The 24792-nt window shown below is 49.7% G+C and overlaps 1 protein-coding gene across 3 annotated transcripts in view; it reads right to left on the bottom strand.

Moving 5' to 3' along the window:
• The window catches only part of KIRREL3 (kirre like nephrin family adhesion molecule 3), a gene marked incomplete at both ends in the record, with an annotated part of 532903 nt that extends 508340 nt beyond the window's left edge, over positions 1–24563 (bottom strand). For all 3 annotated transcript variants that reach the window (XM_080817608.1, XM_080817610.1, XM_080817609.1), the window contains one exon: positions 24509–24563. In XM_080817608.1, coding sequence (XP_080673734.1) covers positions 24509–24563 — 55 coding nt within the window. The remainder of the gene's footprint in view (positions 1–24508) is intronic.
• Between the last annotated feature and the right edge of the window lie 229 nt (positions 24564–24792).

Below are 24792 nucleotides of genomic sequence, written 5' to 3'. Positions count from 1 at the left end.
TCTTACATTACCCTGGATAGTTCCTTGAAGGCAGAGAACAGCTCACTAGGTTTCCTATCTGTGCACAGTAGGTGCTCAATGAAGGCCTGGGGTTGAATTAAGTTACGTAGGAAGTAAAATACTGCAGGTTCCACACCCACAGCTGAAACATTCAGTGCTTCTTCAGACTTGATCATCTCTTTGTATGTCAAATGTTTTGTTGTTTGCTTCTTAGTCTTTTCTATGGCGCATGTCACCGTGTTTTCTTTATCTATACCTCTCTGACTCCACTATCTCTGTACTGCCGTCAGTTTTTCCAATATATTCTGTTTCTTCGGTTCATGTTTAAGAATGTGGCAAGTGCTGGTGGTCATCTTATTGAACCCCTCTTCCAACATGGCAGTCTCTTTGATGCCATCTCTTGCCCATTATTATCTAATCCCCCCATAAAGATGGTTGATGATGGCAGGTTGCTTGCCTAAGGCCACCTGCTTCATTTTCAATAAGCTTTCATTTTTGCATGATTCTTTCTCTGACCTTCATTTCATTAAACAAGTACTTGCTAACCACCTACTGTGTGCCCGACACCGTACTGGAAACTAGAAATGAGAACACCAGTGTTCCTACCCTCCCCAATGGCTGACAATAGAGTTGAGGACTTCTTGGTTAGGGTTCTATCTTCAAAACCACATGGGAGACTCTAACTTTTATATCTGAGAACGGTTATTTTATTCCCTCTAAGTCATGTTTTTAAAAACATGGTCTGTAGACCACTGGAATGAGAATTACCTGGAATGTTTGTTCGATTGTAATTTCCTGAGCTCCTCCTGGGATTAATGAATCGGAATCTCTACAAATGTAAGGATTGGAGTCACTGAAATCTGTAATTTAAACAAACACCCCAGGTGATTCTCATGCACAATAAAGCTAGAGAACCCCCAAGTCTTACCTTTTCTGCCTAAACAATGTTAAATTCTTCTACCCTCCCTCAGATTACATAACTCCCAGGCTTTTCACCATCCTGGCTCTCAAAGCCTTCTTCACATCCCAGTTGTGGTCACATCAGCAGACAGCACCACAGGATTGCTAGTGTCCCCACTACGAACACAGCCCTTTCTATTGATGGAGCCAGAGCATCCATTATTTGTAACCGTGTCACACTGCTGACTCATACTGAGATTTCAATAAATAAACCCTCCTTCAATTAAGACTCTACAATACACCTGACAGAGAAAGATTTGTTTATCAAATTTGTGAATAATATAACATACAAAGGAGAGGCATATTATGAAATTATAATGCTGTCTTTTTTTTTTTTTTTCTTAAATGAGATGTTAGCATGATCTGCTCTTAAGCAAGCCCAAGGTGGTTTCCAGTGACCATGGACGACTTTCAGGGTGTTTATGAACCATGAAATTAATCTCTTGAAGATTTTTTTCCCCCTGGAGGTCCATATGAAGCCCACCTGTCCACTGTTTCCAGAATCTACTCCTGTCTATACTTCCACTTTAAGGAAAACAGTAGTATTTTTCCGGACTCTCCTATTTTCCAGTATTTCTTGATGACTGCCCACCCAGAATGGTTCCTGGATCCTATCTTCAGATTGTTTCAGTATCCTGGGAGGTTAATTACGTTGGGCCTGGTAATCAGATTAGCATCTCATCCTCATCATCAACAACATGATGGCTAACATTCACTGAGTTCTCAAATGTGTCAGACAAGTGTCTTATTTGCATTGTATCTTTATTCTACTCAACAAATATTTGACTTAGGTGTACTTGTTATCTCTGTTTTACAGAAGGGTAAACTGAGCCAGCAGAAGTTCCTGGTGGCATCTAGCCCTTGATCCAGGTGACTCTCAACCATTACCTTACAGAGAGCCTCTTACATGCTGTGCCCGTTCCAGGTTTTAATCCTTTCTCGACCAAGTTTATTCTCCCTCAAATATGAAAAGCATTATAGAAGAGTAGTACCAGATGAGAAGTTGAGAAGTCCTCTGCAACTGGTTAATATGCTTATTTCTCAAGAAAATCCGTCCTTTTTAGCCTTTTTCTTGGAGCCTAAAGATCTCCATTTTGTCGTATCTTGTGATCATCTTTTTCTTTTTTCTTCTTCTCCAAGCTTGACTCATTACATGTCTTTATGTCACCGGCACCTTTGTTACTGACCCCTTCTCCTCTTCTGACCCCATCCTGCACCCAATGTCCCTCCTCCCATCCATTGCACTTGTCTTTCTACAACCTGAGTTCCTTGGACAGTTGTCTGTGAGGCCGTGTTGGTTTCTTTAGATGCTGTCTCCTTCCTTTCATCAGGATAATTTGCATTGTGCCATTAAAGTTAGTTTTGTTGTTTGAAGCTCCCATCTTTCTGGAGGCACCTTTTGTTTTGATTGCCCATTTTTTTATATCTTTCCTTTCTATGGATTTCAGCGATAGATCTACACCTAGGATAGATATTTGACCATGCCCAGTGTCCTGTTTTTATTATAATTCCTAAGATTAGTATTCATTGTCCTCCAAGTATCCCTGGCTGGGAAGCTTCTTGATCTCTGGTTCTGTGCATAGTGCCTTAAGTCAGTAGTGCTCCCAGTGACCTCAGTGCCCCTGAATGGGCTGCAGTCCATGCTTTCAGGACAGCATTTCCCTCTGCCTGGAATGCCCTTTCCTTCCCCTAAACCCCTCCACCACCTCCACCCCTCCCTCCGTTCATTTTCTTAGGTATCTTTCACTCATCCTTGGAGCTTGGCTTCATGGAAGACGTTTTCTTTCCACCAGGCGGGTTAGCACCCCTGCTGTCTGCACCCCCGCAGAAATAACCATGTGCAGACCTGCCTCCTGCCCCCTTCTTTTTGCACTCTCATTGTTTGTGTTTTATCTGTCTTCCCTTCTGTGCCCTGCGCTCCTGGATACACGGGAGTGCACCGGCAGACACTAGCCTTCCTGGAAGTTTGGCACACTTTCCAGTGGGCACGAGAAAACAACAGGGGCTTAGCAGAGGTGGGAGACAAGACTGAAGGGAGAGAATGGCAAAGGCACAATTCTCAAACAAAACAACTTCCAAACACTGTCAAGCGCGCAACGTCTCAGACAAGCAGCTATTAAGGACAGAAAGTCCAAATTCACCTGGAACAAAAGACCCGTCTATAACCACTAGTTATCACCCACAAAACACTCCCTTTTTGTTCCATTGTCAACGCTCCACAGACCACATCTGCTTTTGGACAGAGCGGGAAGAGAGAGAAGGACAGAGGAATGAATAGAAATGAGAGTATGAGTTTCCTTTATTTATTTATTTTACATATAAATCAGCTAATCTGTTTAACATTCATATTAAAGTTGTAATCACCTTTGCACACATTAAAATACAAACTAGCACAAGTAATAGGCCTTAAGAACAACATTACAATAGCTATTAACATATAAGAGCTACCTTATCAACTTACAACATCCCTATAAAATAATAACTACATCCAGGATTCATTTGAGGGAAACTCATTCTCCCGGAGCACTGAAGCCTGACACAGAGTCTGGGGAAGCCGAGAGCCCGGCTGCTCTCCGGCTGATGCCAGGCGGCTTTAACAACCTGAGACGGGGAGCCAGGAGGCTTGAGCTGTCCTTCACCTTGATTCTATTACCCCTTGGGGATGTGGCCTGGGGAAAATTTCTTAACCTCGGGGAGGCTCCGTGTCCTCCCCTGCAAATTGGAAATAAGGATCTCTGCAGTGTTTTTTTTTTTTAACTGAGAATCAAATGATCACGAGGAAGCACCGGGCACGTGTAGCAGGTGCGTAATAAATGGGAGCGTCTTTTCTAGAAGGCTGGGTGCTACAAGGGCAAGGACTGTATTCACAGGATGTCACGGAGACCTGGACGTGCCCTCAGCGGTCCTAAAACTTTCCCACATACTCATTTCATTTACTCATTAAACAGTTGTTGAACTCTGTCTTAGGTGATGCAATAATACAAACACTGTAAAACATTCGAGTTTCTTCTCTCCTTACGGTACTTGGGATTGAGTTGATAAGGCATCAAGAAAACACCAGGCTGGACAGGACAGAATACATGATACAATCGAATACATACGTCAGGTCACAGGAGCACAAAGAAAAGAGCATTGCTGAGCTGGAAATAGGAAATAAGTTATGGAAGAGGAGACGTTTGAGCCGAGCCTTGAGATATGAAGAGTATTTCAAGAAATGATGAGCAATGGGGCGCCTGGGTGGCTCAGTGGGTTAAAGCCTCTGCCTTCGGCTTGGGTCATGATCCCAGGGTCCTGGGATCAAGCCCTGCATCGGGCTCTCTGCTCAGCAGGGAGTCTGCTTCCTCTTCTCTGTCTGCCTCTCTGCCTACTTGTGACCTCTGTCTGTCAAATAAATAAATAAAATCTTTAAAAAAAAAAAAAAAAAGAAATGATGAGCAAATCCCAGGCCCAAGGAGCAGCATAAACAAAGATATAGAAGGTGCAGTGTATCCCCCCCCCCCCCCCCCCGCATGGCTTAGAGAGCAAGGAGGAACGGCAAGAAGATCATGCTGGAAGGACAGTCGGTGCCAGACTATAGAGTACTTTAAAGGTGGGGAGATGGTTAGACCTTAGGTACCAGGTGGAGGCATTCGGGCTCTGGTTTATAGGCCAAGGGTAGCCCTGTGGACCTGGCTGAGATGCAGAAGTGTGAATTTGATGGGTGATCTGGGAAGATAAAGCTAGTGAAGGACAGTGGTGACAGAGGACTCTGGAAACAAGTGATGGGCTCAACAGAATGCCCTAATATTTGGGAAGAAAATGATGAGGATGAGTAGGGCAATATAGAAGAGAAAAATGCAGATGAAATTTGTCATAATGGAAGTGGTCGGATGCGGGTGAGGAGGGAGGGGCTGGTGATGCCTCAGGTTTCAGAAGGAGGGGCTACCTTTGACGGAGATTAGGACTACAACGGGGGATAAAATGAGGAGTTTGGTTTTCAGATTGTTGGATTAGAAATGACAATGGGTGGACATGAGAGTCTCATACAGCAGGAAGCTAAATGACTCACAAGTATGTTTTCGTTATTACTTGCTCTCATAATTGGCCATTAGAAACGGTACGAAGAGCATGAACTTGGAACTAACTGAGATTCAGTTAGGACAGATACAACAATTGGGAATCACTTAGAAACAATGATCCCTAGTACTTCAGCAATGAATGATGGTATGTCTAGAGCTCTATGCTTGGGAGAACTGGTAACCCAACAGAAATTGCTACAAATCACTATTCTTACACGATTGGCCTACAGATTTTGAGGCTCAGCAATTTGAAGCCTCACCACAGGTCCACCTAAAAGGTCCTTTTACCCTTTTACCTTTCACCCAAGTCTCTTGATGAAAAGGGGAAACAATGGCCAATCGAACCCCAGTGGGTCTTTCTCAAGTACACAGGCCATTCTATTTTATTTAGTCTTAGACTTTAGCCCAGGGCCTAGGCAGGCTACAGATGTAAATACTGAGGGGCTGCAGTCATCGGCATCAAGTCGTTTCCTTAGTAGAGCCTCGAGAAGGACTGACGGCCTTCAGGCCCACAGAGATCGTGCTGACCAACTGCCATGATCCTGTAGAAAAAGAAGCAGGAGGTGTGATGTGTCCTGGAGTCATAAGACTCCAGGCAGAAGATAATCCCTAGCACTTTCCACACCTGTACCTGCCTGGCTGAAACTCTGCCCCTTTCCACCGAATTCTATGAGGCAAAGGCAATTAGACTTTTCTTAATATGGGAAAACATCTTGCCTTTGATGGCACTGTTAAAACCATATGTCTGAAAACACCTCAAGCCACGTACACTTGCGGTTGGGCTGTTTTCAACACACCCCTTATCAGCGTAGGCTCTGGGCTCGGTGCCTGGAAGCTGTAGGGGAGACCTCTCTCTCCACCCCATAGCGTGTCCCTCCTTCAATGCCCTGGGCCCAGCTGGGCTTCTGGGGGGCACTGCCTGGTGGTACTGGTGCCCGAGGAGATCTCTGAGCTGCTGCACCACGCGCTCCCTTGCAGGGACTTTGCCAGGGATGGCAGCCTTTAAACGCCTCATTAATATTCAAATCTATTCAAGTCATTTCAATTTGAATTCTATGCATATTATCAGATAGAACAAAATGCAAATATATACAAATTCATCCATATGAAGAAATAAATAGGGGGAGCTCTGCATAATGGGATTATAATCATTCTCGGGGCTTGTCTCTCTCCTTTAATTCCCCTGAGCCCCGAGGACCAGAGCTGGTTGTGATGACCTCCCGAGGACTGTTGAACAGCAACATAACCCTTCCTGGACACGGGCTCTTCGAGGGTGGAACATTTCATAAATCTATTTAAAGATGCTATCATCGTCCGCTGATTGTCTCTCTTTCCTGGGCTTCCGAGGCAGACTCCCCAGGAAACTGGCAGGGTGAGTACGGGATGGGGGGCGGTGACTCAGATGCCTGTCCGGTGGCCTCACATTTTGCTAGTTCTGCAGGCCCCAGAGCTGGAGTCCGACAAGTTCAGTCAGTCTGGTGCCTCCCAGTACCCCAAGGGAAGGGGCCTTAAGCCTACAGCATTTTGATGCCTCTGGTGGTGGGGTGGGCAGAGAAGGGCTCAGCTTCCAAATTTCTTCAGCCTCTAACCCGAGGGAGACTTCGTAAAGCCTTTTAAAGTATATCAGCTGAATGAATCTCATGACCTAAGTGACCCAACGTGGTGCTAATACTATCATAGTGGATGCTGTCCCTCGTTTTGTTACGTGGTAAGACATACCCACTCACCCTGGAGCCTGCAGCCTCACGTTCACTGCCACAGCCCCACGCCCCCTGCCTCCTTCCTAGCCAGATCCTTGGTCAAAAGCCAGAAACTCAACTAGGCATGGAGGCAAAGAGAGACAAATCCAAGCGCAGGCGGTGAGCCTCCCACCCCTACGGCAATCACGTGTAGACAGAGCGCCTCTTTCTTTGTCTTACACTATTGTTGTTGTTGTGGATCTTCGTTTCATTTCAATTACTCCGAAGACCGGAGGACGCTGAGCTATATGGTATATTAAAGGAGAGTTCCCATACTCCGTGCTAATGAAGCCAAAGTAAATTGCTATTAAGAATCATTTAGTGAGGTTTAACTACAGAATCTAATAGATGCCCCCCGCCCTGTCTCTCCCCCACGGGACCCAACCATAGTTGCATCTGGTAGTAAGTAGCTTGACTGATTCATGTAAGCATAATTCATACCAAGTCAGAGTATCCTACCATATGAACCGTCTCCTCCTAAGCACTTTTTCCTCAATAATCCCAAAGTGCTTTATACATATAAATGGGCAGAAAGATCATTTTAGTTTACAGGAAGGGAGACTGAGGCACGGATTTCTCTCACGGACAGGGAGGATAAGAAGGGCTACACTGTTCTGAAAGGAAGGGGTGGCCACCAAGCTCCACGTGCCTTTGGTTCCTTCCTGTGATGGGCAGAATAATGAGCCCAGAAAGACATGAACATGTCTTGGTCCTTGAAGATGTCACCTTACAAGGCAAAAAGGACTGTCAGGGCTGTGATCCAGTGAAGAACTCCTGAGACAGGAGATTATCCTGGATTGTACGGGAGGCCCGAGGTGATCACAAGATCCGTGTGAGAAGGAGGGGGAGGGGCTCGAATGAGAGCTATGACCGGAGCCAGAGGTTCCAGTGATGCGCGGAAGGAAACACAAACCAAGGAGTGCAGGTGGCCACGGGAAGCCAGGAGAGCCAAGGACACCCACTGTCCCCCCCGCAGCCTTCGGGAAGAACCGATCTCAGCTTAAGCCCAGTGAGGCCCATTTTAGACTTCGCACTCCCGGAGCTAGAAGACACTTGAGTTGTTGTACGTCATTACGGTTTGTCCTGTGGCCACCACAGCTGCAGGGAACTGAGAACAGTCCCCGCCCTGCCTTTCTCGGCTGCGGTTTCTCTTCTGAACCACAGAACCCAGAAAATAATACAGAGAACTCTTTTTTTTCTTCCTCAAGGATAGCCCCTAACGGGCACCAACCTAGATGCCTAACAATTAGTTTATCTCATTAATACAGTGGATGCCTCGGGGGCATGAGAGCTTCTTTCTTCTGATGAACGATGCTGAGAAGGGAGGCCTGCCCCCCCCACCCGCTCCCCCAGAAAGCCATACAGTATGTCACTTTGAAGAGAGACTACCGGCACCACCACACATCTGGAAAGATGGAACCAGAGGACGGACGGCAGATGCCTCACCCCTGAGGACTGCTCCACAGCAATGCTTCCCTCATGGTGTTTCAAAGCTCCCTGCTCACTGAGGAACTGCTTTGTGAGGCAGCTAGCAGGAAAAGCCTGATTCCCTTCAGCCTCCGGGGGCCATGCCCAGAGCCATGCCACGTGTATGCGACAAAGCAATGGCTTCCTGGGGCTGTTGAGTCCAGGGCCTGCGTCCCGGGCTTGGGCTGAGGATGAGGAACTCTTGGAAGGTGCTCTGGACACTCAACAGCATTGATAGATGGACAGGCTGACAGACTGACACTTCACGGCAGAGGTGCTGTGGGGGAGGGTCATGGCCAATGAGCCCACTAAGGCTGCCCGGGCAGAAGCTTCTAGGCGGGGCACCTGGGTGGCTCAGTGGGTTAAGCCTCTGCCTTCGGCTCAGGTCATGATCTCAGGGTCCTGGGATCAAGCCCCACATCGGGCTCTCTGCTCAGCAGGGAGCCTGCTTCCCCCTCTCTCTCTGCCTGCCGTCTGCCTACTTGGTATCGCTCTCTGTCAAATAAATAAATAAAATCTTGAAGAAGAAGAAGAAGAAGAAGTAGCTGCTTCCAGCCGAGTACCAGGCACTGGGAGAGTCCTTGGGAGCTATGAGGTTCTCTTTAGTTTGCCTCCTTTACAAGAAAGAGACCTTTGGGCCTCAGTTGGAACCAGCTAACCCTACTTCACCAGCCTCCCTGCTTTCACCAGCCCCAGCCTCCTCCTAAGTCGCTATTCTGCCTCTCGATGGAGATCCTCACCCCACCACGCCCCATGGGATGATGCAGGAAACATCCCTGGGGGCCCACTCCACCAGGCACCCTCTAAGCCTATGGTCTTCAGGGACAGGAACCCAGGGGAAGGAGACAGGGAGGGTGGCTGGGAGAACCCCAGGGCCTGGATTGCGAAACCCTAGGTTTTTGTCTTAACTTTCACACTTACCACTGTGTGACCTCAGAGACACCCCTTACCATAACTTGGTCTCATTTTTCTTGCTTTTCCAAGTAAGGTGAGGACTGTCGCCCATAATAAATGCGAAAGGGTTTGGGAAAGCATAAAGTGCCCTATAAATGCAAGGAGGGATTAAATTATTATCACCTTTTCCCCAAGGATTACTTTGTGCTCACAGGTACTCTGGTTGCAGAAGGCAATAATAATGATAAGTAGAATGTATTCTCTGATAAAGCACTTCCATAGCTTGGCAAGAGAAATGCCAGGCACAGAAGGTAGAGGCCAGCGACAGTCTGGTCACATGCCGGTTATGTGCCCAACTTGGACAGAGCACAGCACACACAGACCCCCACAGGACCCAGCCCTTGGCTTCCAGAAGCTCACGATCTAGAAGGGATGGCAGATAGAAAAAAATGTCTTCTTAATAGAGTGTTAGGAGCACTACTAGGGGTTTTCACAGGGGGCTGTGGAAACAAGGAGGTAGGGCACTTAAATTGGTCTGTGAGGAGAGAGGTAAGGAAACTTCCTCCAGGAGGCAAAGTGAGCTACTCCTCAGGGCAGACGTCGGCCAGGCCAACATGGCGAAGAGTGGAGATCCTTCTAGAGGGAGGAAGGACAGGCGAGAAAGGCAGGAGGTGTGAGGGAGCAAATCACACTCAGAGACGCCGGCAGTTGGGCTTGGCTGGAGTGAAGGGTTTGAGAATGGAGGAGATCCTTCTCCTGAAGGTGCTGGGACACCGTCAAAGAAACAGACAACCATCCAAAGACAGAGCCCTCTGTGTCCCTGAAATCTGGCGCACTGGCCGTCGTCAAGGCTAAGTTGGGCCATGAAAACTTGAAAACCTTCCATGTACGTGAGTGTGCCTTTCTGGATCAGAGAGAGTTCAAGCTCTGAACCCTACAGTCTTAGGGTCTCCAGGAGACTACAACAGCCACAGGCACCTGCGTTCCTCTCCTCGCTCTTCTCGTCTATCACTACGTTACCCATCTGGGAGTACCCGCAAGCCCTACACAGCAGCTAGCAGTTGGGGGGGGGCTGGGGGCATCTTCAAACCTGGCACCAGCTCCCCACCCTCCTCTCCACCCCTGTATTCATCAGTCCCTGCCTTTGGCTTCCCATCGGTGATCTGGGCTGAATAAAGAGACCCAGAGGCCTGGTGACGAGAACATCTTTTTTTATGAATTGGAAAATAAAATGACAGCATGCGGCTAGTAGATCCCAGTTCGCAACGAAGTGAATAGCAATGTTGGTGGTTGTATTGACCTTGAAGATTAAAAAAAAAACAAAAAACAAAAAATAGAACAAGAATTCTCGGGGTGCATTATTACATACGTTCTGAATCTCTTCACCGTGCCAAGCAGAAAATCCATCCTTTATGGACATGAGCCTCTCTGGAGTACAGTGTTGACTTCAAAATAAACATTTTAAAGTGCAAGTGGAAGAAAAAAAAAAAAATCTATGGCCGCTCCTGGCTCCATTATTCCCGGTCAGCGCAGAAGTTCACGTGGCTTTCCCAGGCGCTCCAGAGGTGGGACAAGGCAGCAAGGGACTTGTGTTCTTCTCAGTTGTGAGGAAAGCGGTGACATCAGCGAGAGACCGGCAAAGCCATCCTGTTCCAAATTGTTATGTTCCTGGCCTTCTCGCTTGTTTGGTTCCCTGTGCTCAGGACCGATGGTGATTCCTGAGTCTGTTCTCACCATGCATGTCATCCTGAGATAATAGTGTGACATGAAAATTCTTCGAGGCAGCTCTCGTGCGTCACCTGACCTCCTCTGGTTCGAACTGCTCTCCAGAGCCCTTATACAGCTCAAGTGAGTAAAAGCGGTATTCACAGGGAGGGGAGGCCGGGGCAGGACAGGGTGGTGCGAAAAGGGGATGCAGGTGATTTCTGTGCCAAAATGCACCCACCTTCTTTCTCTGGACAAGCCTCTACTCAGCAGTGGTTTTAAAGACATCTCAGTATTGACTGCAAGGCAAGTTGTGACCTCCATGCCCCACACATTCACATACTCTGAATATATTCCATAAAACACTATTCCATAAAAAGGGGTAGACTGGTCCCGCGCAGAGGGCACTCCTATTTTGACTAGGAAAGATTTCTTTCAGTTCCTATGGCTGTAAGAGCCCTTAGGAAGGGCAGAAACATCCCGGCACTGACTGCGCGAACATTTAAGGCAGAGAGCACAATGTAAGAAGACGATTTAACTGAAAAAATACAGCAGGACGTATATTTGCACCTTCCTTGGCAAGGATTCGGTGGCAAGGATCTTTGTCAATGAATGTCTGTTGATCATGAGAGGGAAAAGCAAATTTCCTATTATTATTAGCAGGAGAACAGGGGAGGGAAGGAATAAGGTTTTCCGGGTGGTATTTCTCCCAGTCTGTTTTCACCTACAAAGCATGGATTTCTCTCTGTGAATGCCTCTGCCCCGGTTTGATGAAGAGAAAACCCAAAGCCAAGCTCATGTCCAGAGCAAGGGACACCCACGTGGGTGTGGAGCCCTGGCAACAGCGGACAATGCACTTGCCTACAGATGCCATGGGTTCCGCCGAAAGGCCCAGACTGTGGCATCAAAAGAAGGAATTTCCGGTCTCCCATTTAGAGATCTATCTGCCTTGCCTTCTTCCTCTGTACTCAATCCAAAGGAGCTTTGAAAACGTCAAGGAACTTTGACGTTTCGCTAGTTTATCTGAAGTGTCTATCTTCCGCTAATACCAGGATCCTGAGCATGGCCTAGGTAGAGACAGGCCATCTTCAGAAATGAATTCTGACACCAGGCAGGACGGCCCTGCCGGAGCTGAAGTGAGGAGAATTGGGCCTGAACGGTGCTCAGACTCTCCCACGTTCCCAGCGTCTTTTCTCTCTCCCTCTAACGACCATTATTAATCATTTCAGAACCATGTGGTCTCCTGACATTTTTACTATTCTAGACCTGACAAAAAGGAGGGTTTGAATGTCCTGCAATGCCTTTTCGTGTAGAATAGCTCCGTTCTTCCAGTGAGCTAACACCGGGGTCACCTCTCCCTCAGCAGAATGGGGTTTATTCTTTTTTTCTTTTTTCCTGAAAGAAAGTTAGGTGGTGACGGGTTCTTGTTAAGGAATCAGCGTCTGGTTTTCAGAATGTTCATCTCAACTGGATCTGGGCTGGGGAAGCAACGAGCCCCCGCCCACCACTGGGGAGCGGAGCTTCGTGAATTCTTACTCAGCCTCTGTCTGTGGGGCGATGTTTTCCTCTGTTTTGGTCAGCTCTTGGTCGCAAGCCCCACAAGCCATGAAGGAGGGGGACCACGGACCAGGCCAGGGGTTCTGCGGCCCACTGCCAGGCCCACAGCTGTGGAGGCCACCAGGGTGAGGGCGATTCCTCCTGAAGAGAGGGCCAGCAAGGGGCCAGTGGGGTACAAGCGAGTGTCTGGATGGTGGTCCCATCTCTCCCCAGGAGGGAGAGGTGACATTATGGAATCTATGGGCAAGTTATTAGCTATCAGCCTCGGTCATTTTCACCGGCAGGTGGGCTGACCATCCTGCTTTACTGGGCTGCCAAGAGGGTGACAGAGGGGAATGGGGGCAGAGCTCAGCTGACCTGGTCCTAGTCTCCGGGACGCCTCCCCATAGCTGGCTCCACGTCAGCGACCACGAGGGAGTTAAGAGACGCGCTGTGAGGCCGGAATCCGGAGACCATTACGGGGTTCGACTCTTTCCTATTCTCACCATTTCCCCTCTCCCCAGTTCAGCTTTCCATTGAGGGATTCCCAAGGCCCCGAGGGAGCTCATGTTTGTGAACGAAGAGTGGGAGCAGACAGGCCCCATGGAGGGGCCGGAAAAGCAGCGAGCCGATGACACGCACCACGTGGGTGTAACACCTTCTTCCATGGGGAGATCACTCTCCATCACTCTCAGCAGCTTCTCATATAAGGCACTTCTGTTTCTTTGCTAACCCATGCAGCCCCTGATCGGCAGCTGGAAATATGGCTTTGCCAACTTCAGGCAAAACGTTTTCTTCTCTGACATGAGATGCTCGGGAAGTCACCTGCCACGTGCCAGGGGCCCTCCGTTAATAACATGGACAGAACAATCCTACCTTCTCTCCTACCCCATTGGGAACCCCTCCATCACTCCCCTGGCCCCTTCCCAGGAAGACAGACAGCGTGAGGACAGACAGATCAGGCCGGTGGCAACTCACGTTGCTAGTGACAAAGCAGCAAAGGGCTCTGACGGGGAGTCAGGTGTAGGAGCCGCTTGGGTTTGAGCGAACCTCATCCATAATCCCACTGGCAACCCAAACCTAATGGATATGAAATAACGTCTCATGGTGTCGGGCAACGTACACGGCCAGTTCACCAGCCAATCAAGCCACGCAGAGAAGACAAGGAGTGGGCTGCTCCAATGATGGCCTCACCTTTCCCTCACCCCATGTCCCACTGTCTTTGTTTATGCTGCACACAAATTGACTCCAGGATCTGAGACACATACATGCAATCTTCAAAAGGTGAAAAGGGCAAGTTGTCACCTCCCTGCAGGGCAGGCGTGGGATTTCAGTGCCCCCGCTTAGGCTCTGGTTACCTTGCCTGGTAAGTTGTGCTCTGAAATGAACAACCACTGCTTACTGTGATTTGTCTTAATGGTGTCTGTTTCTGTCCAGAGATGAAAACAGAGTAGCACCTCTTCAGCCTGCCAGGGAGATCAGGAATAATGAGACTAATTTTAGCATCTGTTTGTTTTGCTTCTCCAGCATGAGAGGGGAGCAGCGGCAGAAATATTGGCTCCTGGATCATTAAAGAGGCAAACTCCCGGGGAGAAGCGCAGTGGGCCCAGGTTGGGGGCTGGGGACAGGGAGTGGGGCTCCTGGCTGCCAGCCACCCCTGGTCGGCGGCGGAGGTGGGGGGCGTTGAGGGACGGATGCAGTCATCACCTACAGGAAAGACACCAGCGTGGGAAAACACCTGCCACAGGGAAATGGACAGCTAGCTGAGGTCTCTCTTTGCAACTCTTCCACACCCTTGAACATTTTTAATTGTACCCACCTGCCTCTGCTCAGACATTCCCCTTAGCAAACTGCCCTCACATCCATCAGAAAAAGCAGAAAGCACCCGAGCCTCTGGGGTGGGGGGGAGCTGCTGCCCATCCGGAAGCCTTGGTCTCTTTCCTTCATGCCCTTTCCCTGCTCTGGCTCAGCTGCCCCAGCCCCACTGTCATGGGCAGGCGAGGGCCCAGGCAGCTGGCCAAGAGAGCCCCGCTCTTCCTGCTACTAAGGGCCGCCCTGGGCCTCTGCTCCGCTCACTCCTGGGCTTTGCAAGCGCTGCTGCTGCCACCATCAGGCTGATGCGGGAACTGCAGAGCTCACCGGGTTTCACATCCCAAAGTATTTCCACCAGCTCCAGCCTGATGTGCACCCAAGTAAAGAACAGGCCCTCTCTCTCTCCCACACATGGCCCCTCACTCAGGTGCACCATTCTCTGTAAGAAAAAGGCTTCTGAGGCCAGTTTTCTGATGAAATGGGACTCCCTGTGAATGTGGGGTAGACCCAGCATTCTTCAGCGAGGCGTGGAAAACTGTGGGTCCTAGAATATGGAGGGTCAAGCCACTGGGAGGTTAATTGGCAATTTCTCTCTCTTTGTCACAAGGTCAGGAAGGCAGGGAGGGTGGCCTCGCTTCTCCTGTGGTACCCGGGAAGGGTCTCCAGGAGAAAGCTCTAAGTTTCTGTCCCCTGGTTGCCTGCATGATGAGCCAGCCGGGTCCCACTGTTACTCGGAAGCTGTCATAGCTCCCAATATCGCCAAGGGTGACAGGTGGGCTGTCACAGTGCTCCAGAGCCGAGTCACCTGTGACACTTCCAGGTGACTGACAGAAATGGAAACTGACATGCAAAAAAGAACAGGACAGGGCTGGGGTTTTTTGTTGAAACTGAGGAGTGGGTGGCTTGCAGGAAGGTGTTTCTCTTGGTGCTGTCCCTGGTGACCTCGCGGTCTTTCAAGGCCTCACTCAGAGAGGAACAACTTCCTACTCCAAATAGCTGGGATCTTCCTCTGTCCTCCCAGGGGGGTCTTGTCAGCCCCCACACATGTGATGTCAGAAACCCTGCTTTCTCTTCCTTTGCATTGTTTTTTGCCTTTCATGCCAACATTCCAACATTTATTCAGAGTCCTCTGTGCTGAGCAGCATGCCTGGCACCAGGGCAGGTGGATAAAAGAAGTGGATATTTTAATCAACCAATTAAGAGAATAAAAGTTCCTACTCTTGCTTTTTTTTTTTTTTAATTGTCAACACAACCACAAAAGGAACTATCCAAGCAACATCCCCTTGATTGCTATTCAGCCCAAGAGGCTGGCCTGTCATTCCCCCTGGAAACCTCATGGCCTCAAGGAAAAGCTGAATGTCAGAAGATGAAGGAACCAACTCAGAAAAAGCCTGGAATCAAAAGACAGAGCTGCAAGGTTAGGTTTGAAGGTCAGCTCCCTGGTTTTCATGGGAAATCCTTAAAATCCTTTTCTCTGCCTAGCCACCAAGGATTCCCACAAGTTTGAAGAACATGTTCCTTCTTATGCCACTGCCTAGGATCTTCTCATGCATTTTTCAGGATGGATGATTTGAAGCAACTGCATCTCCCAGCATCTTGAGAAGCATTGAGGCATATGAAAAAGTGAAGCAGATGAGAGTGACTTTGGTCGAGCGACATGACCTTTCGGAGAGTATGACAGTGTGACAGCTGCCTCTCACGCTAGCACAGTAATGAAATGAACTACGGCTTGTGAATGTCACTCTACAGTTTAGGAGGCTTTACACCAACACTCATCACCACCACCACCACCACCAGCATCATCAAAACATTATTACTGCCATCACCAACAGCCCAAAGGCTTTGCTGGCACTTACGAGAAAATGTGCTGGACAAAAAAGACATCTGTAACACATCATCTATTTTCTGGGAATTTATTATCCAGAATCAATAGGTTGTTGCTAACAGATAATATTCAGGGAATCGTGGGGTCGGAGAGGATTTGAGTGATATCTAGTCTACTCTTTGATCCGCTCCTGGGGAATTGACTCTTCCCTTTTTGGTGGCCCGAATTCTACTCTTAGAGCACTGTCAGCAGTGGGAGATTGTTCAGCAGGCTAGCCTTAGACACTAGAATTAAATATCGACAGTCTTAGCTACATCACTGCCTATTTCTGGTCGAACAATGCATGTACTACTGAGCTCGTCCTGCCAAATCCCCACCAATTCCTGATGAGAACAGCCCCAAGTGTGGAACCCATAAGTAGATCTCACGACGTTCTTTACTCTTGATACTTGAGACTTCTAAACATTTCTAACGTCTTCTGAGTGGAATCACAGCTTGTAAGCTTGTTTTCTTCAAAGCCAGCAAAACTTAGCTTTCTCTTCAGAACAGCAAAGAAATCATCAGCAAAATGTCTCTAGGCATTTCTTACTTATCTCGTCCTTGTTCTTGTCTCCCTTCCTGGTTTACCTACCATTCGTCCTCAATGTTAGGTGAGCTTCCTGGGGCCCCAGAAATGGGTAAGTCCTATTCCTCAGTGGCCGCCATTTGACTCACAATCCAGCGTGCACGTAAGCCATTCCTGCTTCCGAGTGCTCCGTGGTTCCCTGCCACATTCTTTTTTTTTTTTTTTTAAGATTTTATTCATTTATTTGACAGACAGAGATCACAAGTAGGCAGAGAGACAGGCAGAGAGAGAGAGGAGGAAGCAGGCTCCCTGCTGTGCAGAAAGCCCGATGCGGGACTCGATCCAAGGACTTGGGATCATGACCTGAGCCGAAGGCAGAGGCTTAACCCACTGAGCCACCCAGGCGCCCCCCCTGCCACATTCTTTATCCAACGCATTGTTCTTAAATATACGTCTACCTACTATTCTTCTCTGCCTCCTTCTGGAAAGCAGACCAACAGGGAAGGTCGGTTCCTCTACACTTACGCTCTCACTACCTGCCCCCCCGCCCTTTACATACCAGCATGAAGGAAGGTGAGCTGGAGAGAACGGGTGTATGTCCATTCAATTCCACATTTTTAAAGCCCCATATAAAAGACACGGCAAAGCAAGAAGAATAAATAACGAATGGATTCTTCCCCTTTTTTATCCACAGGACGCATGGCACAGAGAGGAGTGCAGACCCAGAAGCTACTCACAATGTTTCTAAGGAACAGACTTAACTCTTGATAGTTAAGTCATCAAAACATTTAGCATGGTATTTATGACAAGCTGACCCTCCCCTTCCTGAGCTTCTCACTACCCTCCACACACTCATATTCCAGCCACCCACACTACCCGTTGCTTCGGAACAGATGGCATTCTGTCCTGCCTGCCTTCCTTTGCACACACTAAGGCAAGCCTGGAACACTCTTTCCTGTGCTTCCCCAGGAGGGCTCTGAGACATCCTTTGAAGTCAAGTCATTGCCTCTGTGCAGTCTTTCCTGATGCCCTCAGTCACCTCAGCAGCTCTCAGAATACTCCTGACAACTCTGAGCCCATCATGTAACCATAAGTCAAAGTGTCTGCTCCCTGACCAGATGGAGAGCCCCTACCTGGGCAGAAATAATGTCTTAGGGGGTCTTTGCCTCAGAAGTCCCTGCATCGTGCCCACCACACAGCTGGCCTACCACGAGTGTGGGCTGAGTGGCCAAGGGCTGAGCTTTGGTTTCCTCAAGTGCATCAAGAAGGATCAAGAGAATGTGGCCCTCTGAGACACCGGGAAAAGTATGGAGCCCCTGGGGATAAGTGTGGAATGATGAATGGGAGCCCTGGTTGCCGTGCAGCTCAGTGTCAGATTTCAAATTCCTGTCTTCTAGGCAAGAGTTAGAAAGAGTCTGAACTTACAGACAACTGTCCAGGGAACACAGGCCAAGGAAGCTGACCATCTTGATCATTCTGCCTGATATTCAGGCGTCTTCTTAATACTGATGACTTACACCATTGCGGTTTGGGTTTCAGTGTTCAAAAAAAATTAAAAATAAAAAATGGACTCAGGTTAATCTGCCTCACTCTGCCAATGAGGACACCAACACCACGTAGAAGAGCACAGTGAGATCTCATTTCTCGTTTCAGGAAGATGGCGGATTGGTTCTAAGCTCTGGATAGGATTGCATTTCAGCAATAAGGTGTGTGTGTGTGTGTGTGTGTGTGTGTGTGTGTGTGTGTGTAGAGTGGGGTCACAGATGGGAGGAGATCTGAAGAGGGCATGATATGGTTTCAAGACTGCAGGGGGCAGGGGATCCTTCCCAGGGCATGTGGGAGGTCTCTATATCTGGCTACTTCCTTGCCTTTCTGTCCGGGAGTGAGAGGGAAGGGTGGGTGAGCCCCTCTCACCCTCCAAACCCCAGCCAGGACTGCAACTGAATAATTCAACAGGGAGCAGGATTCGCCCAGGCTGGTCACTATTTCCACGGCTTTGACTTGTTACCAGTGTATCCAAGGAAAGCTGACATTTATTTAATCCTCATAGCCGTGTTGACTGTGTACTCATGGAAACATTGTATGCTTATGGAAGACATTTGTTTCCAAGCAGCTTATGCTAAATTGCAGTGATAGAAAGGAAACACTTATCCAATATTGACATTTACTGACTTCTAGAAATATACAGCCAGAGTACTCATTTTCACACTCAGAAGAGGAAAGGGGGGAAAAAGCACAATGTTGGATCCCTAGCTCCTTCCGTGGTTCAGAAGCAGAAAGTTAAGGGAAGTTCACGTTCAATATGGCGGTGGAGATCCTCACTCTATGGCAACGGTGTGGATTCCAAGAGAGCCTGGAAGGCTTCAGCCCTTCCAGGCTTGATCTTCAAGGTCCGGCAGAAAGCAAGACATGGCATCCTTTGCGTGACCACGTGAGAAGTATTGCAACGATCTGTAAGTTATCTACCTTCTTACCGGACGTGCATGCCTAAATGTAGATTCTGGTGTTCCCCTAGGGAAAAGGAAACCATATACGATATCATCTGTGCCTCAATGCAATGGACTCCGTCTCCTCGATGGAAATAACAACCCCCCCCAATTTGGAACACAGGGCAAAGCTAGCCCGGCCAGGCACAGGATGCTGCCTTGTTTTTCTCCTCAGTCCCTGTGGACAGCAACGAGGCGACAAGCAACCCAAGAGAGCAGACCCCCCCCCCTCCCAGAGCAGCCGTCCCAGCCCTACCCTGCTACGTGAACACTGGGGTGTCTACTAACCTTATGGGAAGACTGGGGCCCCAATGGCTGTGTCACCAGCACCATCATTAAAATCAGGATCGCTGCAGGGGTGGAGAGTCCAAGTGCAAGTTCCGACCTTCTCCTGATCTTACCGACCCTCCCCACTGCTGAATCAGGGTCTCTGCTCCCAGGCACAGGCAGGATACGTGGCCTCACTCTTTCTAGTTGACCCCCATTAAAAATGCCTGGTTTTTCACCTCAAAGTTATTTATTTCACCATTTTAGAAGGGTAAGGAACGGGAGCTACAGAATGATGCCTCTTGCCCATGTAACAGCCCCCCTCCCCAGCCCCAATTTATAGGAGACCCTAAAATGAATGCTGTTGGCCCTCTTTCCCCACTCCTCCGTCATGGCCAATTTTCTCTTCCTTGTTCATATTTCCAAAACAGTTTATCTTTTTATCTCCTTGGAAGAAAAGTACTCTGCAAATCAAAGGTATCATTAGTATTGTTATTATTTTGCTATTGAAATCTCTTGAATTCACTCTGGATTATTCATGTGCTTTTTTGGGTCTGCAATATAATGCCGCCTAAGTCACCCCCACTGGGCTGAACAAAAAAGAAAAATTGCATCTTCAGGCCTAATCCCCTGCTCCACCCCGTCTCCTGCTGGCCCTGGCTCCTACCAACACAGGCACACCAGGGAGAGCTGCTCCTTGGTGCCATGCCTAGCTCTCTGTTGCCATGTTCCAAGTGAGATCCTCCTTTGTAACCCAAGAGGGAGGCCCCCTGCAGTATCCTGTAAGTGCCTTGTGCGGGCGTTGACCCCCATCCGCACTCCTCTCCCCCTGGGGAGCTTCTCTTCCCTCCCCAATAGGTCTGGCTGGCAACAGAGAGCTCCCTGCTGGGCAGCAGACACGGAGACCACCCCCACGCCCAAGGGACGTGTCCCAGTTCCCCTCACACCGAGGATTTGTTCAAGAAGTGGTCCCACAGCCTTGGCAGTTGTGCACTGACCTTCCAGGACAAAAGGAACCATTGTTCCTCCTCTAGACAAGACGTCATACCACTTGGGGTGCCAGTGCGGGGAGCAGCTTATTACTTGCTTCATCTTTTGTTATATGACAGTTCTGGGCAAGGTTCAATGTTTGCTAAGTTGCGGTTCACTCCCAGTTTCTTTTTCTAATGCCTCCTCAGCCTGTACCCCCTAGGATCCCCCCATTCTTCTGGCTGCCTCTGATGTGTTCCTGGTATCTTTCGGTGCCCCTCTCCCTCCCCAAGGGAACTTCTCACAAGTTAAGACATCTCGAAGCAGTTTCTCCTTCCTCTCCAAGCTTCCCGTCATCCTCGTGGCTTCCCTCATCCTAGCTGGGTCTCTCCACTCACAAGCTATTTGCCCCCTCTCGGCTTCACTCTTCTCTCCCCTTGGAGACTCATATCACCACCAACCTCTGACCCTCAGGTAGCCATGAGACAGCCTTTTGGGTGACTCAGGAGAGCAAGTCACTTCGATTCTTCCCAAGGGGGAGGTGACAGCCCAGGTGAATCCTCAATTCAGGGACTGTCACCGACAGGTAAATGCCAGTTCTCACTGTCCCCGCCTCCCTCGCACCCTCTCCCCAACACATTCAGAGCAGCTTGGCATGCGTGAAAATCCAAGGAGAGATCTGGGTTGGGCCAGAGTTAGAGCTTTCCAACCCTGGGAGGTTATGAGGCCAGACGGGACAGTCTGGGAGTGTTAGGGGAAAATGTCAGGGCGCAGAGAGAACACTTTTCCAAAGAGCGTGAGTTCAAGGCACCAACTTAGTATCACTGCGCCTTCCCCAGACTTTCGGATCTGCTGCGGAACAGGGACCTTCCATCCTGCGGGCGCACGGCTCCTCCGGAGCTACTTAAGACGGGGAGGTGCAGGCTGCCTCGCGGATCTTGAAGATGAAGGAGGGCACGGAGGGAAACAGTTGTGGGCAAACGGAAATGATAAAGGGAAAAAAATGTCGCAAGTTCTAAGTTTATGGATGACAAGAGAATCGATCCCTTTTCACCCAGGAGCAGAACATGCCTCTTCTCTGCAGGAGGCAAATTGTGCTGTGACATTATCCCTCTCTGTACAAAGCACGCGGTCCTGACAGCTGATGGGAGAGGCGTCCCCAGCAAGAGAGAAACCCACAAGCAGCACACACTGGCGGCTCGCCACTTCTCTGTGGGGAGCCGGGCCCGGGGACATTGGCAGCAGAGGAAATGGAGGCACGCCATTGGGTCTTTCTACTGCCACCTTAGGAAAGATAAATAAATATTTAATCTCCCATTTACACGAGAAGCTCGAACTTTAAAATGAGAGGGGATATAGCGTATCACTGACACTGACAGACTTGGATTTCACTCTCTATAAAGGGGTTCGAGAACAAGCAAAAGTGAATAAATATCAGACACATTGGGACAGAAAGAGCAACTGAAAGGGACTTTCAGAGTTTTGACTTCAGTGTTTTGCTAAGGAAGTGTTCAGAGCGCCGTCGGAATCTCTCCCTCCGTAGGGGGACTAAGACAACGGGAGCTGGAAGCACAAGAATTGCATTTCCAGAAACTCTAAGATGACACACAGGCTCCCACCGGGAGAGGTGCTGGGCAGCAGATGGACGAGTCACCAGAGTGCCAGATAAAAGTCTAAAAAGAAGCCTGGACATTTGTTTTCTCTGAGAGGAGGGGCATCCCTGAGTCCCTGCACATTTCCTTGGAAAGCATCCCAGGAGGGAGAGTGTGAGGGAGGTGGGGGGTCAAACGGGTAACTCGGTGGGGCGCGCCAGGCAGGGTGCAAATTCAGGCAGGGATTATCCACAGGAGTGACCTCCAGCCTGCAGGCAGGTCCTCCCATGACCTCTCGGACGAGATGCACTTGAACTAATAACTTGAGAAGTCTACAGTGCTAGGTAGGGGGTGGGCACAGTCTAGGAACTGATCATATAGGTGTAGGGTCGAGTAGAATCCTCTGGGGGATTCACAATACTCAGGATAACATCCATGTTAAAACACAGGTCTATGGATCAAGTCAAAAGGTAACATATCACCAAAGTCCATAAAAAGCATCCCACCTGGCCCTTAATTCCTGTCATCCAACGCTGTCTATTCATGGAACCTACAGTGTCCAGTGATGCAAGGGATTTTGGCTGGTTACCACCACTTTGTCTCATGGTCTTTCTTTAGACCTCTTTTGGAGCCCCGTGGACCATGACATCTACCATTGGGTAGCGCAGGAAGTGCCGGCCACGCTCAGAACACTGAGGAATCACAAGGAAGTAGGCATTGCAGGGCACTGTGCTTTCTCCCTAGTGCTCTCAGGGCTAAGGGTAGATGAAACGGAGCATTTAACCTCCATAGGTAAATATTTAAAGATTCATATGAAAAGAGTGAAGAAGGAGCTCTGGTACTGAAAAAGGGATAAGCAAAGCAGAAGATGCACACTGCGGTGATTCAGACAACCAAAGAGGCACTGAGACACCAAAGGCATCTTATGCCAATCCAGAGGAGAATCACAGCTCCAGTTTTCCAACAACACACAGGCAGATTAACATGTGCATGGGTCCCATGAACATTTGGGGGGGGCGTGATGGGCTCCTCCTTTTAGGGATTCTACAGGCAACTTCCTGAGTACATTGGGAAGAAGCAAAGGAGAACAGGAGTGTAAGTGTGTGAGTGTGTGTGTTTGCCCATAAGCCAGCACACAGGCATCCAAGGAGGGTAATCTCACAAAATGGTAATATAACCCAAACTGTTTCTGTACCAGTGTTCTGAGATAGTTCTTATTCATTCAGCCTGAAAACTCTAGGGAAGGCAATTTATCTTCCTGCTGCTGTAGGGAGCCCTGGTGACATGCACACTACCCTATGAATACACGAGTGTCTGCGTGTGTGTGTCCACATTATAATTACATGCAGGTGTGGGCATATACACACTGTTATGGGGGACAGCCCCCTCTCCCGCCCCGAGTTTCATCAGGATGGCCAGGAGCAAAGTTTGATAAAGGGGAAATGTGCAGCGACCCTGAGTACCACTGCAGGAGCAGAGGCAGGAGGCGTGGGTTTCTGCTTACATTTGGCTTCTCCCTGACAGGGAAAGAAAAGGAGACATGCAGTTCACTTGCAAAGCTAGCGCCCCCCCCCCACTCCCCATGGCGGGGCTCTGCTTCCTTGAAAACTTTTACCCTTCATTTAATCAACAGATGGACATGCTCTGTTGTGGATTTTTCTGAGAGTCCTGTCTCTCTCAGAGCCCAGCGGGCTGGCACAAATGCTGCCTCAGAAGGCAGAGGCAGCCCTGGCATGCCTAACGAGTGGGAAGGAGCTGATTTACTTCCCCCCTTGGAACTCAATTCCACAGGTGACTTTTGATGCCTTTGGCTAAGTAGGCACCCCACAGCCCCTGCCCAGATTGCCTGCCCCCTCGCTTCCCCAGGCCAGCCCCCTACGCCCAGCCCAGGGCTCCTGTGGGCAGGGAGCCAGCCCAGAGGTAGCAAAGTTCTTTCCGGAAAAGTCCACCAGTCTCTGCCCGTTCTAGGCTGCGCAAAGTAAACAAGCAGCACCAGGGGCGACATTTCACTTCAGACCCTGAATCCGGGGCTGTGTGGGATTCAGAATTCAGCCGTATTCAGAGCACATTACATTCAATGAAACTCTTGCCCAGCTTCTCCCCCAAGCACGGCACACCACCCCGGCGGTGCGCTGGCTAACAGGCGGCCCCCTCTGCCACCGTGCAACCGCACACACCGCCTTCTGAATCCGCTCCTGCAAGTCAGACCTTCCTCGAGCTGAAAGAGCCACCTAAACAAAGCTCCCCTTCCCGCCCCGCTCCTTCTCCCAACCTGAGTCGGAAGGAGAGCAGGTGCCCAGAAGTTCAGAGCGCCAGAGCCACACAGATAACTGCCTCATTAACATACCGGAGCATAAAGAACTCATTTGCATCGGAGAGTTTGGGCTGGAGGTTGACAAGTGAGAGGAGAAAGTCACCCCTCCCACACCCCTTCCTTGCAAAAGCAAAATAAACAGGACCATTCTGTTGCATTGGCAAAGGCACAGAAGCCACGCCGGCGCATCTCGGACGCAAGGATCGGGGCGAGTTTCCGAAGCCGGCCCCCCGATTCCTGCCCCCAGCCCCCGGCGCCCCGCCAGCCGCCACCCCAGCCGAGTTCTCCTGGCAACTCCGGCCGCCGCGCGGGGCTCCTACCTTGACTGAAGAGGAAGAAGCACATGAAGAGCAGATCGAGCTGGAAAGGTTTCATTCCTCAGCGCCGCGAGGGAGAGCCGGCGGGGCAACTTGGGTCGGCAGTGAGTTTCTCCTCCCGGGCGGCTCTCCGTGCTCAGCCTCCGCCGCGGTCCTCCCGGGCGCGCGCCAACCATCGGTCTGTCCGTGCGTCCGTCCCTCGGCGCGGCCCCGCTCTCCCCGGGCCTCCAGGTCCCCGCAGCCTGCCGACGCCAGTGGCCGGGTGGCCGGGCTCCTAGCCGCCGCGG

Source organism: Martes martes (assembly GCF_963455335.1).
Source record: "Martes martes genome assembly, chromosome: 10".
Classification (NCBI taxonomy): Eukaryota; Metazoa; Chordata; class Mammalia; order Carnivora; family Mustelidae; genus Martes; species Martes martes.
This window is presented reverse-complemented; position numbering and strand designations above follow the sequence as displayed.